Source organism: Haematobia irritans, chromosome 3 (assembly GCF_050003625.1).
Source record: "Haematobia irritans isolate KBUSLIRL chromosome 3, ASM5000362v1, whole genome shotgun sequence".
In the NCBI taxonomy this organism is placed as follows: domain Eukaryota; kingdom Metazoa; phylum Arthropoda; class Insecta; order Diptera; family Muscidae; genus Haematobia; species Haematobia irritans.
The window spans coordinates 229,362,811-229,378,892 of NC_134399.1; the positions used below are offsets into that span (position 1 = coordinate 229,362,811).

General features: G+C 31.9%; 1 protein-coding gene across 6 annotated transcripts in view; it reads right to left on the minus strand.

The window, feature by feature from the left end:
* Positions 1-4,822: 4,822 nt before the first annotated feature.
* Positions 4,823-16,082, minus strand: part of rdgB (retinal degeneration B) — a 56,340-nt gene continuing 45,080 nt past the window's right edge. For 4 of the 6 annotated variants that reach the window (XR_012720052.1, XR_012720049.1, XR_012720050.1 and 1 more), the window contains 2 exons: positions 14,037-14,638; positions 4,823-7,609 (listed from right to left, as the gene is read on the minus strand). Coding sequence is in view for 1 of the 6 variants with exons in the window: in XM_075298312.1 (XP_075154427.1) it covers positions 15,643-15,700 (58 nt within the window). In the remaining 5 variants the exon portion in view is untranslated. Of the gene's footprint in view, positions 7,610-14,036; positions 15,074-15,371; positions 15,701-16,082 lie in introns of those variants that run through there. The other 2 variants (XR_012720053.1, XM_075298312.1) reach the window with 2 other exon arrangements.

Sequence of the window (16,082 nt, forward strand, 5' to 3'; positions counted from 1 at the left end):
GAAACAACGAAAACCCAAAAGAACATCTGTTTTGTATAGAGAGTTGGTAGGTTGATTATTAGATAGATTTGTATTTGGCTGAGTTTCGAAATGCTAAACGAAAAATATTCTCTTAATATTTTCTATACCTAAAATGTTCTCTTTGTTTGGGTAACAAATGGTTGCCAGATTGTGAGAGATCCCCTCTCTTACAAGAAATTCCCTAATGGAAATAATTTTCCCAATACAAAAATTCCTAAAAGGAATTTTGAACGATTAAGAAACAAATACCCCTCCAAATAATGGCTACGAAAATTAAAATTTCATCAAAGAAAATTATCCTCATATCATAAACTTCTTCATACCGCAAAAAAATGACTTAAATAAATAATGTGAAAAATTTCCTTTTTTAATAAAATAATGAGAAAAAAGTTTTGTAATTTTATGTTTAATTTTATTATAGGTAAGCTTTTCGAAAATAAATCTAAAATAAAAAATGGTAAAAAAGGACGTTTTACCCAATTATTGTGTAAATGTTGAGTCCTTCAATTTAGATAATATTTTATATTAGGTTAAATTCTGTTCAGTGTCCCACAAACCTCCTACTATTTAAACAATCCCTGGTTTGGTGAAATAATCCCTAATCTGGCAACCATACAATATTCTAGAAACCCTTAAGAGATACCTCAGCTTATCAATGGTAGCAATTGCGCCTGGTTTAATCCATAGCTCTTTTAGAATATCAGCTGATGTCAGCTATATGCCATCAAGGTATTTAGTTCAGGTAGAATTGGTTTGTAGGTTAACTTAAACAGAGACATTACTACACCATTTCATTTGTAATTCTTGTGCTACCAAAGTCCATTAAAATATTTTAATGGCAACATAAATTTTCATATTCAAACTCGACTTCAAGTAGAAATTAGAAGTGTTAAAAACATATCCTATTTTTAAACTCTTTTTACCTTAGTAACTAAGATGCAAAAAGTCTGCAAATTTAAAGAAGATTTCATTAATTTTAAATATTTTTTCAGAAGTATTAAAGCCAAGTCGACCTTAGTAAAATGAAATTTTTTGTCATGTTAGGACACCCAATTTTAAGTCGAATTATTAATTGAATAATTGAAATGAAAAAAAAAAAACAAAATAATCACCTAACAATAAGGATAAAACAACTTCGTTGAAAAGTTTATCGACTTTTGGATAAGGAAAACAAAAAATTATATCAGAGAAATGTGTCTTTTATGGTAAGCAAAATTCGCATTCGAAATTTAAGGAAATCTTTGGCTTTACGACAATATTTTTTCCAGTGCAGAGAGTTAAATATAATATTATAATTATCAGTGATATCAGAAATTTTTACTGTAGGGAACGATATTATTATGTTTTTGACATTTGTATGCAATTAGTAGCAATCTAATCCGCTAATACAACTCCTTTAATTCTCTTATCATGATGGTCTCCTTCGAAATCCTAATACTTTATTGAAACTAGAGACAAGAAGTGTTCGTCGCAAAATTTACTTACGTGAGTCTCGAATGAAATTCAAACTACATCTCGAAAATTTGCTTGAATGGGTATAAAAAATGTGTCGTGCATGAGCGTGAATGAAAACCAAATTTTGTTCCTGAACCCACACTGAAAAAAAAGCATACTCGGTTCCAAAGATTTTGTCTTTACTTTAAAAAATGTGGAATTGATTCCGAGCCAAAGAAGCGGAGAATACAAGTAAGGATACTTTTAAGACACAATTCTCTTTTAAATTTAGGTTTTGTGTACTTGCTTCTAGGAAGCAAATTTTAATTTTTCGCTTTCTCAGCTTTTTTTCTTCAAAGTTCTTTAAAAACGAGTTAACGGCAACTTTATTTTCCAAATTAGGACTCGACTTCCAGTAGAAATTATGCTATGTTTGAAGTAAAAAACTTCTTTAAAATAAAGTTTTGAAAAACATGTCCTATATTTGAACGATTTTTTGCTTTTAGTCAAGATGCAAAAAGACAACAAATTTAAAGACAATTTCATTAAATTTAAAGAATTTTTCTGTATTATTAAAGTCAAGTTGACCTTAGCCTATAAATTTTTTCTTTCATGTTAAGATACCCATTTTTAAGTCAAATCACTTAATTATAAGGACAATACGACTTCATTGAAAAGTTTATCGACTCTTGGACAAGGAAAATAACTTTATTTTAGAGAAATGCGTCTTCTATGCTAAGAAAAATTTGTATTCGTAGTTTAAAGACATGAAATTTTTGACCTCACGACAATATTTTTTTCAGTGCAGTAAAAAAAGCGTCGCCAAAAAAGTAGTGATAATGTTCTTTTTGGATCCGGAAGTAGTGCAAAATTGGCGCAGAAGCGATGAATGAACACGGGCTTGTCATCGGACGGATGTCCACCATTTCAACAGCCGTTGTACTGAGTCTGCATCACTTCTTACTCTGCGATTCAAATTCAGTGTTTTGGATGTGAATTAAAACATGTTGTCATATTTTGACAAATAAATAATTTTTATTCTTTTTGTTTGATTTTTAATGCATTCTAAGGCTTGTCCGAAACGTTTCTTGAATAGATTTTGAATTTCAATAATTTGTACCATTTTTGTAATGCTTACTCTGTTTTTAACCGTTTTGAAGCAAAAAAATTAAATTTACCCATTAAAAATAAGAAAAAAGCGAGTTATATATAATTGAATTAAAAGAACTTCCTGTGTGGTTGAAATAAAGAACATCTTTGGGACTACATCTTTTGGAAGTGCTTTTAAAGTTGTGCCTTTGGAGGAACTTCCAAATTTTTTTGCTGGGAACTTACGTGAGCAAAATTTCTTCAAAATCACATTCAAGAAATAAATTCACGTTTACCACACCATGATAAGTCATATGACCACGTCAAACATGTTGCAAGAGAAAAATTATATTTTTGGATAGGGAATATGCTGTCTCGTCAAACATAATATTGTTTTCTCGCCAAACATAAAATGGTTACCGAAATCAGATACATAATTTCCGAGAAAATAAGATGGTTGTCAAAAACATGTTAAATGTTCTCCATGCAAGTTTTCGTCGTGAGTTATGAAAATGTTCCGTACTCATGAGTAATTGCAGCGGGTTCGTGAATCACGAGAATTGTCATATTCCGAAAATTTTCGTGAGCTACGAGAATTTTCCCAAATCTCGAAAATTGAATCTTGTGCGAGCGTTACGCTTTAAACGTTGTTCGCGAAATAAATATGCGTGAGCTTGAAGTCGTACCCACTTATCATGTGTGAATGTGCGTGAGTATAAATGTTTCTTCATGATTGTGCATAAACAAAAAAAAAAAATCTGATTCAATCATGAAATTGATCCAATTAATTTTTTAATTGAATGTCTTCAATCACAGAAATGATAGTATCAATTAAAAAAATAATTGACAGCCAATTAAAAAGCTAATTGATCCAATTAAATAATTAATTGATACTATTAATTTGTGTGATTGATTTTTGATAAAAAAATTTTGAATAAAAAAATTTGTTGAATCAATGAAATTTTTAATTGAATATTTTTCAAACAATTAAAAAAATTTTAATTGTTTGAAGATTTTAATTGGAAAAATGTTCGAGATTTTTTTTTCTGTGTACGGCTGAGAGAAATTTCATTCACGCACACACCCATGGATTTCACTTTAACTAATGTTTACAAATAGTCGCAAGCCTCCGACCTTATTTGTGCTCAGCGAGAGCCTTTTATTAAGTTTGGACGAAAAATATGACACAGCTCCAAATCTGGAGAATATGTACAAATTGTAGATGTAATCATGTTCATTACCATGGTTAAAAATAAGCTTTCTTCGCGAATAGTTTTTTCTTCAATTCGTACTGTATCGAATGATTGTATGATTGTATCCAAACGTGTTTTTTTTTCTTTCAAACAAAAGGGAATTATGAACGATGTTCGTTTGGGAGGAACAAGTATTTTCTTATGTGTAATCAATTCAAATTGACGATGGTCAAAATCGGCTTTTAAGTATAAGGCTATGGGCACACTAGGCAAATATTTGATCAAAATGAGTGCCAAACTATTTTCCAGGACCTCTTTCGAAATATCTTGATGCTGTATTAGGAAAATTCTCCTATCGTGACGTTATATACTCAGTATGAGCTAAAAATGTTTGCGGGTTCGACTGTGACGAGGACTTCTTTTATGATTTCTATCAAATATTTGGCCAGTGTGACCGTACCGTAACCCAACAAAGTTATTCTCTACAGGAAATACTTACTTAAAATAAACTTGCTTTCTCTTTGAGATTTATTTACCTAGAAGGAAACAACAAAAAGGCAACTCCAGTTCCAAAGGAAAAATATCGAAATTTCATTTTATCGCTAAATAACAAGACGTTTTTATTTTCAAATTTATTTTGGTTTAAAATTGATTCATGATCGGTTGTTTACCTTAAGACAAAATTATTAGAGTAGTTTTTCAAACTGATCTCTGATTGAAATGTTTATTTTGCATCAATATTGTATTCGGTTTATCATTATTTTATAGCGTTTTTTTTTTGAAAGAATTATAGGAGTTTCGTCTTAGGGATTTTTAAAATATCTTTTTTTTGCCAACAATGTCAATAAATATAAGCTTAAAAATATTTAAATATTTTTTTCTCTCATTTGGGATTAATTAAATAAATACATCATACAGTTTAATAAATACGTTTTGTTCATTTGTTTAGGTTTTATTTGTAATATCATATCATGAAAATATATGTCTGCAATCATTTATGGATATTTTGCATTGTTTTGTTACTTTTTATTCTTTTGCTAGTTTTATGTAAATACACATATTTTAGAAATATTTGTCGCTTTTCATTTTTATTTTTTTTGCTTCAAAAAAATCACATCAAAATTACATTGTTTTTTTATTAAGATTTTTTTCTTGTTTTCAAAAAGTGTTTTTCTCAATTGTTTTCTTTTTTGATGAGGGATTCCAAAAATATGTTTTTTTTCTGGTTAAAATAGACTTTTTTGGTTTGTTAAGTTTCAGTAAGTTTTTTTGTGAATTGTACTATTTTTACCATATTATATTCAGGTAATGGTGGGTCAATACTATGTACGTAGTTTGTTTTTTTTTTTGTTTCGTTTTTAACAATAATAATGGTAAGTATGTAGGAAAATATGTGAATCTATGGTTGTGGCTATGTTTGTTCATAATGAAAGCATACGCAAACACCATAATACTCGAATTGTGTTCCATTAGATAGAAGAATTTCCATTAAAATTTACTAAATTATTCATTATTTTATACACCTACTCCCTAAAATAAAAATAATTATATTAAGCTACAGTTGGGATTATTTCCCATGTTGATCCTTAAAGCATGTGCATTCTTCAAACATTTTTGACAAAGTTTTACCCTTAGGTGTCTTTTTTCTCATTAGCTGTTTCGATGTATGTTCGAAACTTCCTCATTTTGCGTCTTCTTTCCCAGTTTCGATAAATACTTCTCTTTTTTATTTTAAATTCCATTTTTTTGTAATCGTTTGTCACATGTATTTCTCTACAGATTTTATATACAAATAATATACGTTACAAACAAGTAGCATTTTTCGATCAGAAATTCGGTATTAATGGTCGTATTTGTAAAGGAGAACTGACAGTTTTTTTTTTTAAGATCAAGGGTATTATAACACTAATGAAAAAAAAATCTAGTAAATTTATTTTTGTTTCATCGTTCGTTTCACCCATAGAAAAAAGTCTGCTGACAGTTTTTTTTTTAATAAAGGGTATTATAACACTAATGATAAAAAAATCTTGTAAATTTATTTTTGTTTCATCCTTCCATAGAAAAAAGTCTGCTAAAACAGCATTCGATGTTTGCTGTTATATGTTTGTAAGCAAACATTTTGTTTGTTATTGACTTAATTTAATAAGTATTCAGATTTGTGGGCAAATACAAGACACATTATTTATACATTATTTTTATAGGCTTATTATAGGCCATATTTAATTCTTTTTGTTTGTTTCAGCCAAGCTAAAACATGTTTTAGTGTACTCGAGCCTAAAAAATAGCATTAAATGCTGGCTATTTCAGCAAAAAAACAATTGGTAGTTTTTGATTATGCAAAAACATTTGCAAACAGTTCGCCATATAGTAAATATATCGTAATTTAGATTTTAGTTAAAATATTTTTTTTAAATTAATATATTCCAAAATATGGATACAAATTTTTGTAGTTGTTATAGCAGCTATTTCAACTACTACAGTTTTCTTTCTCAGCAGTCATGTTTGTCAAAAATTGTTAGCAAACACGTTAGCTAAATCAGCAGTATTTGTTTGCTATTTCAGCAGATATGTTTGTTGAAACAACTACATGCCCTGCTTTGCCTCTATCAGCAAACGCAAAAGCCTATTTTAGCACAGTTATGTTGTTTTTAATAAACATTTTTTTTAGAGTGTAAGAAACAAAAAAAAAACTGATACACATTTCCAAAAGGATCAACTTGGGTTATAAGATTCTAGCACATATTTTTTTTAATAGCTAACCAATGAATTTAACTTCTAAACCATTTTATGAAATTACATTAATCTATACAACGTCTATCTTAGTGTAGGCTAAGATTGAATCAAATTCTACAAATGTTATCTGATAGTTTAGAAAACAGCTATAAATATAGCATCTGTATTTGTCGACCAATATTTTCATAGTTGAACAAAATAAGAAGTACTTTTTTGAAAAAGAAAAGTTGTTTCGTGAATAGCAAATTTCGAGCATTATAAACTATGTCGTTTAAATTTTCTTGATCAAAATTTTGGTATCTGAGTAAGTGATTGAATATAATTCACCTTTTACGTCTTCGTTCAGATCGATTGCTCTATCTGCTGCAAGAGATGCATTGTTAAGTTCGCTCATCATCTTCCTTTTCTGCTGAAAACAGCTACAACTGATTGAAAATTGGTTTTCAAGCGGATGCTTTTTAATTAAACTTCTGCATATAAAACGTATTTCTATTGAATATCTAAAATGTTTACATTCTAAATGCAAAGTAATAAAAATTATTTTCAATACAGAATATAGTTGTGAACAAATTCAGTACCTACAGCCATATTAAAAAAAAAATGCTAGAAAATTGTTCCAATTTATTGGCAATTTTGTGACTCCTATAGTATTAATAACTAACATGTAACTATGCCTAGATTTTATAATACAATTGTAGGTAAATATTTATATTTAAACAAGTAGAAAAACAAAAACAAATACATCTCTATAATAAATTTATAGAGCCAGAGACTAAAGTGAGTTTACACCAGTGTATATATAGTACATGATTTACTTATGGTTATTATGCTGTGTTCCATATGCTCCAAAACGTATGGTTGAATCTGTTTGCACCAATCCTCTGAATAGAAAAATGTAAAGCATATGTAATGATTGATTTCTACTACAAGGATTTGAAGGGTCGCCTTTGTTGGCATCGCTCCTAATATTTTCTTCACTGAACACCAACAAGATTTATTTCATCAATTTCATTGCGTTTGTAATTACATTTGCATTAATAGGTTTAACTGGTTCCTTCACTTCTATATATTTTTGGAAATTTTATGTAGTTTGTAATACCATCAAACAACAGGAGGATACAGTCTTTCTAGCCAGGTACCTGTAAGGAGCAATAAACCATAGTTGAAAAATATATAAGAGTCAATTTTCTGTAAGGTTTTACATCGTATTCACAGTGAAGGACATCGAAGAGTTTCCGAAGAGAATCAGTATGAATACTTTTTAATACTAATTTTATAAAGATATACATTTTGAATTGTTCATATTAATTTGCTTTAGTGTGTAAATACAGTGAAACCTCTCAAACTTGGACACTCTGAAAACCGAAACGTGGAGAGTTGTCTGGGAACGTTTGCTATATTAACACATGTGGACAAAATTTAGGCGACCGTGGGTTTCCACCTTTCAGAGGATTCACTGTATAACCATAGCGATAGGCGGTAGGCAACCACTTGTTGACGTGTATCTCTTATGGGAAGCCCAAAATCCGTTACGGAATAACGTAGTGCCGCCAAATTAAAATCTATTCTAAGTTCCTGGCGGAAAATGGTATAGTGTTGCCATCGCTTATCAATTTTTTTTTTAATTCCCCGCTAGGCATTGTTGTTGTCTGGCCTGACATTTTTTCATCTTCAAATATCTTAACAAATAACAAGATATTCAAGTTTTTATTCAGCACCAATATTAAATATTGAAAAATCATCTTGGAAACAATAAGGAAGAAATTTTTGTTATATTTGTCTACACGGAAAAAATGTTTCGCCTACTGCCTATTCGCTATGGTTATATTTACTCAATTATTGTAAATTCTTCCTGAATTGTAGTATAATACTATTTATGTCTCCGATGCTTGACAGTTGGAGCACTAGACATACGCACCCAAAAATTGGTAGTTGTTCCACAAACATTTCTTTTTAAGAGAACGCCGGGATCCTGCATCAATTTTTTGTACTTCCAATTAATTTAAAAAAAATGTATACAAAATATTTTTCCACATTTTTTAAGGATCTAAAAAATTAATAAAATTTTATATAAAAAATTACAATAATAAAACAATTGTCTGATACGGGATTCGAAGCTGGGTCCCCAAACCTTTTGTTTGCCATTAAAAGTTAAATAGTCCATGCCTGATTATAAATTCGTAACCATTACGTTTTCAGGTCATGAATGCTGGTTATTGTTTTGACAACTCATGGTGTAATTTTATCGTTTTGAAACTCAGGTTTCCTGATTTATGATCGTGATACTTTCAATGGACAATTTTCAAAATTGCACTTTTTTTCAAAATATTTGATTAACTATTGCAAAGAATATTTTATGAAATTTTAAAGTGACATTGTACTTTATTATATTAAATTTGAAACAATTTTGTAGTCTTTTAACCCTCCGATGGATGATAAGGTTGCTGTGGACTTTTTGCACAATTCATGCACGCAGAGAATGAATATGATCACCTCAAACATGTTTCAAGAGCAAAATGTTATTTTTGTATGGTGACCATGTAACATGTTTGTCACTAAAATGTTATTTTCTCGTCAAATATAACCTGCCGAAATCAGATACATGATTTCCGAGAAAATAACATGGTTGCGAAAACCATGTTACATGGTCGCCATCCAAAAATAACATTTTGCTCTTAAAACATGTTTGAGGTGATCATATTTGTTGGAATTGAAAAATTTATTTACACGCCAAATTAGCAACATCATTTATTACATATGTAAATATTTCGTATCTATATGGCAACATTATAGTTTGAATAAAAACTTTGTTTTTCTCTCTCCTTTTGTACATCAAACTGAGCGCGTGTTTCACTTAAAGCGATTACAAGGTTTGTTTCAGGTTCACCCGCTTCCAACAGGTTATGGGCCCAGGAATCGCATAATGGAGAAGGTAATCGAAATTGAAAAGCTGAGTGGTAGGGAAAACTACCATCAGTGGAAGTTTGCTGTGGAGCACGCGATGAAGCTGCAAGGTTTTTGGCAAGCTGTTACTGGTACGGAGCAAGATGCAGCTGTCAAGGAGAAGGCCATGTCCAGGTTGGTTTTGTACATATCACCAAGTTTATATGTACATATCCAAGATGTCTCAACGGCAAAAGACATTTGGGATAAGCTCAAAACAACCTTTGATGACTCCGGATTAACGCGCCGGTGTGGACTATTAAGGAAGCTTACAACAACACAATTGGTTAATTGTAAAGACATTAGTGAGTATGTCAACACAATTATAGACACCGCCCAGAAACTCAACCAAATTGGATTTAAAGTAAATGAAGAGTGGGTTGGAAGCCTTTTGTTAAGCGGTTTACCTGAACATTTTGGTCCAATGATAATGGCAATTGAAAGTAGTAACACCAAGGTTACAGCAGACACAATAAAAACAAAATTATTGCAAGATTTTGATGCGTACAATAATTTCAGTGTTACGGCCGAATCAGTTTTTTATGCAAATAAAAAAGGTAAAAAATTTCCGGATGGGAATAAGATAACCATTTGCTTCAATTGCAAAAAAGAGGGACACATTGCAAAATTTTGTAAAGCGCCAAAGAAAAAGAAAAATGGCGGCAATAATGAAAAAACATTAGCAGCGAAGTTTGCAGAAAACTTCAGCAGAGCCGACGACGCATGGTTAATCGATTCTGGCGCTACAACACACATGGTGAATTCTGAGGATGTATTTGTGAGTTTAAAAAAATTTGACGTTGATGATACTGTCACCGTAGCTAACGACCACAAAGTAAAAGTTCTTGGTATTGGTAATGTAAGAATCCAACATAAAGTAAAAAATAATTTGGAGTCCATAACAATACAAAATGCATTGTTGGTACCAGAACTTTCGGCGAATTTGATATCAGTGAGTCAGCTTACAGAAAACGGTTTGGAAGTTATGTTTAATGGTGATAAATGTCAAATTGCAAAAAATGGAGAATTGTATTTAGAAGCTCACAAAAAAGGAAAATTGTATCAAATTAATGTACACACAAGAAATTTTGCAGCAGTTAGTAAAGAAATTCTTCATAAGCGTATGGGTCACCCTGGTGACATGAGTGTAATTAAAAAAAATGCCGATGAAAATTTGGATGCTGAGTCTTTGGAAGTTTCTAAGCCAGCAATTTGTGAATCGTGCTTATTAGGAAAACAAATCCGTCCACCATACAAGTCGTCATCAACAAAAACAGATGATATTTTGCAAATTATTCATACAGATGTTTGTGGAAAAATGGAGCAGCAGTCTATTGGTGGCGCAGAATACTACGTACTGTTTTTTGATGATTTTTCAAATAAAGTATTTGTTTATATGATGAAACGTAAATCTGAGGTGCCAAAAATATTTCAAGATTTTAAAAATCTAGTGGAAAATCAAACGGGCAAACGCATTAAAATCCTTAGATCAGATAATGGCTTAGAATACATAAACAAACAACTAAAACAGATTTGTAACGACAGTGGGATTTTGCATCAAACGTCAGCACCGTATAGCCCGCAACAAAACGGCAAAGCAGAGCGTATGAATAGAAGCCTTGTGGAAAAAGCTCGAACTATGTTGTATGATGCAAATATGGGTAAAGAATTTTGGGCAGAAGCGACTAACACCGCAGCTTATTTGTTAAATTTGACCCCGAAAAAGAATTTAAACGGAAAGTCACCCGAAGAAGTGTGGAGTGGAAAACCACAAAACTTAAATTATTTGCGTGTGTTTGGCTGTGTAGCGATGGTGATGACACCAAAAGAGTTAAGGCGAAAATGGGATCCACGATCAAAGAAATGTGTATTCGTTGGATACAGTAAAAGTTCAAAAGCGTACAGATTGTATGAACCTGAAACGAACAAAATGCACATAAGCCGTAATGTAACTTTTATTGAGGATAAAATGTATTTTTCAAAACCCGAATATGATAACAAAAGTATTTTAAGAGAACAGGATCAGAATTTAGTGAGGATATATGTGAAAGAAAATTCTAATCCAGTTGAAAATTCTGATGAAAATATTAATTCAGTTGAAAACACAGTCACAGAAAATAGTATCATTCCTCAACAACAAGATGAAGTATGTGACACTCCGCGTCGTTCCACAAGAATAAGAAAACCAACGCGTATGGATGACTATGTGACGTTTTTAACATATGGAAGTGTGGAGGATCCAATGGATTACTATGAAGCTGTAAACTGTAATGAAAACAAACATTGGTTGGAGGCGATAAACAGTGAGTACAAGTCATTATTAGAAAACAATACTTGGAATATAGTTGAAGACAAAAGTGAATTTAAAAAGTTGTCAACAAGATGGGTTTTTAAAAAGAAAATTGATGAAACGGGCAATGTCAAATATAAGGCCAGATTAGTGGCAAGGGGTTGTGCCCAGCGTAGCGGCATAGATTATCAGGAGACATACGCTCCAGTGATGAGATACAACACACTTCGTTTCTTATTAACGCTTGCCCTGGAATTAGATTTCAAAATCAATCACTTAGATGTTTGTACCGCTTTCCTCCAAGGAAATTTAGAAGACGACATTTTCATTGAACCCCCTGATGGAATACAAATTAATAACAACCAAGTTTTAAAGTTGAATAAACCATTGTATGGTTTAAAACAGGCATCCAGAATGTGGAATAAAAAGCTAAGTGGAAAGTTGAGGGCTTTAGGAATGCGTCAACTTAAAACAGATCAATGTGTTTACGTTATCAATGAAAATACAGAAAATATGGTCATTTTAGCAGTTTATGTAGATGACATGATTGTTTTATGGAAATCTGAAGAGATTAAAAATACTTTGATTCAACAATTGATGAATGATTTTAAAATGAAGGACCTTGGACCAGCGAAATCATTTCTAGGCGTGAATATTGATTATGTCCCTGGTCAATATGTAACAATCGATCAAATGACATATATTAAAAAATTGTTGGAGCGATTTGATATGGTTTCTTGCAATCCAGTTTCTACTCCAATGGATGCAAACGTAAAATTCCAGAAAAGTGAACAAACAGCGCATTCGAAAGAAGAAAAGTATCCATATCAAAATTTAATCGGTAGTTTGCTATTTGCAGCTCAGGTTTCCAGGCCTGATATAAGTTTTGCTGTAAATCTGCTAAGTCGTTTTAACAACAGCTACGAAACACAACATTGGATAGCAGCAAAGCGGATTTTACGGTACTTGAAGGGTACCATGAATTGCAAATTGACATTTAAAAAGAAATCGAGTTTTGAAACTACATGTTTTTGTGATGCAGATTATGCGGCGGACCTACAAGGAAGGAAATCAGTAAGTGGTTACGTTTTGATGAAGAAAGGCGGACCGATAGCATGGGGCTCTAAAAAACAACAAACAACTGCACTTTCGACTTGTGAGGCCGAGTATATGTCAATGGGAATGGCGATTCAAGAAGTTCTATGGCAGAAATGTTTGGAAGAAGAGTTAATGCAGCGTCAGCTTGAGCCAATTCGTCTATTTTGCGATAATCAAAGCGCAATTCATCTCGCTATGAACGGATCGTTTCATCCAAGAACCAAACACATAGATGTGAGGTACCACTTCATAAGAGATAATGTAGATTTGAACAAAATTTCTTTAAGTTATGTATGCTCCGAAAATAATGTGGCAGATGTTTTCACAAAGCCTCTTGTTCATGTAAAATTTAATCAATTTACTAATTTATTGAATTTGAAATAGTAAATAAATTTTTAGTGAGGATGTTGGAATTGAAAAATTTATTTACACGCCAAATTAGCAACATCATTTATTACATATGTAAATATTTCGTATCTATATGGCAACATTATACTTTGAATAAAAACTTTGTTTTTCTCTCTCCTTTTGTACATCAAACTGAGCGCGTGTTTCACTTAAAGCGATTACAAGGTTTGTTTCAGGTTCACCCGCTTCCAACAATATTCCTTCTCTGGGTGTGCATAACTCTACTATTATTACTAGCTCCAAAGCATGACATTATTTAGCCAGCATTGATTCTTGTTATTCTTTTATTCTTTTTCTTATGTCTTTTCTTTTGGAAACATTATTTCACTATTTTAAGCTTTTTTAAACTTTTGGCATTGAAATGTTGTAAAAATCAATAAAAAAAAATCAGTTATGGATCCAATGTACTCAGGTTGAACTCACGATCGGAGCGAACCAATTTCTTTTAAGTTTTCTTTTTATGGAAACAACATTGATGTCACCATTCAAATTAGCGTCCAAAGCATAGCATCTGAAGCAGAGACAAGGATACCAAAATGGAGTGCTTCCGTTCTATAACAAATTAATGTAAAATTCTTTGGAAGTGATCTAAATTTGCACCACATGTTGGGAATACAAGCCATCTTATTTTGATTCTCTGTTTTTACTCGAAATTCGATTACAATGTCCTTCACTGTATGTAGACGATTAGATCCTGCAAAACAATTGAGCACTTCTTGACTAGCAGTATATTTGTAAGCAAGAAGATATAGATAGATAGGAAATTAAGATAGAGATTTGTATAATGATACATATACAGAGATACATTCAGTCAATTGGCTACTTACTGCGTGACTTATATTAGACGTCTTTTCTTAGTTTTAGTTAATATTCTAGGTTTTGAGTAATGATTGATTGTTTGATAATAGAATTAATAGTTTGAACGCACTGACACACTCTCTAAGTCCTCAGCTATGGTATTATGCAAGTTGGCGCAAATCTCAGATTAGGCTATGCTTGTGGTGGTGTGGTGTAGTGTTGGTTGATTGGCGGTGGTTTGGTTAATCGCTTCACTTTGTCCAATTGACAAATGAAATCAGCTACAGATTTTGGAAAGCTTTGTTAGATGCATTGGAGTAGGAGTTGAGTAATTGTATATGTAGTGGGTGGGTAACATCTAAATTTTGTCTCTAAGATATTGATGGGAGATGGTGGTGGGATCCACAATATGCCACCGAGTGTCATGTTCTCAAGACTGACTAATTGGACGAGCAGGTGTATAGTCAGCCCACTATACCACTAATTACTCCTGCCACAGTCACAGTTGAAGATATGCTGCTGCCGCTGCTTTCACTACTTCTACTGTGAGGATTAGTGTTGATGACCAAAATAGGTTTTGCGTTTCAGATAGCCACTGCGTATTGGCGAAGACAGACCGGTCGTCTCATTACTGATGATTGAGAGCAATTTGTATTGCCGATTGTAGTTAATGTTGTAGATGGTCCATTTGATGATGACATTTTGAATAGGTTGGTGGGTATTTAAGTATTGAGGAGGGGGTTATAGATACAAGTTCGTAACAAATTAATTATAAATTCTTTGAATATCAACAGGTTGGTTTGTTTGGTTTTGGGTGAAATGCAAGGATTTCTCAACTACTGTTTGTTTTTTTAAACACAACATTCATTAAATACTAATTGTTCATCTGTATTTTTGTTTTGTTCGTTTGCTGTGATTGTTCGTTAACTGTGTTCGTTTTGAGACACAAAAAAAAAAGAGACAGAGAGGGGATTTGTCCGATAACGAGAACAATATCATCTGTGTCCTTGTGTTTCTATGACGGCACTTCAGTTTGCAGATTTAAGCGTCCTGTTGCTCATGCAGCCTAATTTAGAACATAATCAATTTTGTTTGTGTTTAAAGGGGATAGGTGATGGGGTATTTATTGTGGTTTGCAGGATGATAGGAGGAGGGGTGATATTAGTTTGGGGTTTGGGGCCGTCATATATGGACCGTTTGGTATGTGGGCGGGAGAGGAATGTGATAGTTAACAGTTGCACGTATGAGAGAAACCAAGAAAGACGCAGAAAATGAAAATAAAGAAAAGAAAAACAAAAACAATGAAACATTTTTTAAACCCCAATAAAATAAAACGATTATAAGAAAAACAAACAGAAAAGACATATTTTAAACATTTCATTCATTGGTTAGTTGCAAAATTTAATACGGTTGGGTAGCTAGTGATTTAGATGATAAATTCATTATTATTAGATATAACATTCATCATATATGTATATATATAGTTTTGGATTAGTTCAACAAATTAATATTAAAATTATTAATAAAATTAAAAAAAAAATTGGTTAGATTCTCAAACTCAACAAACAATCCTTGTCGGTCACAATCGATTTAGTTTTGCTCTCCCATATAAACACACATTGTTCTCCATGCCCCCTAGTCATCATCATAGTCTTGCATATTGTTGGGTATATTATTTGGATCGAATGTATTGCTACGTCCGAAAAAGAATGAATTAATAAAATAAAATTTTGAAAATAATACAATTTCTTTTTAATTTTAATATCCAAAAACAAGACAAAGCAAAAACATAAAGTCGAACTCAAAAACAAATTCAAAACAAAAAACTTTCGAAAATTACCAACAACAAAGGCAAGGCATCATAAGACTAACCCCATATATACAATTGACATACATACATATATACAGACATTCCAAGAGGTATTTATCCAGGTATGGATTGTGGAAGAAGGGATACATAAGAATGGTGCTGGGGGTTATCAGAAATCCATAGTAATTAAGGAATTCCTTTATGCTATCTGTGCAATGGTAGCATGAAAATTTAATATGCACGCAGAGAAGGAATATGATCACTC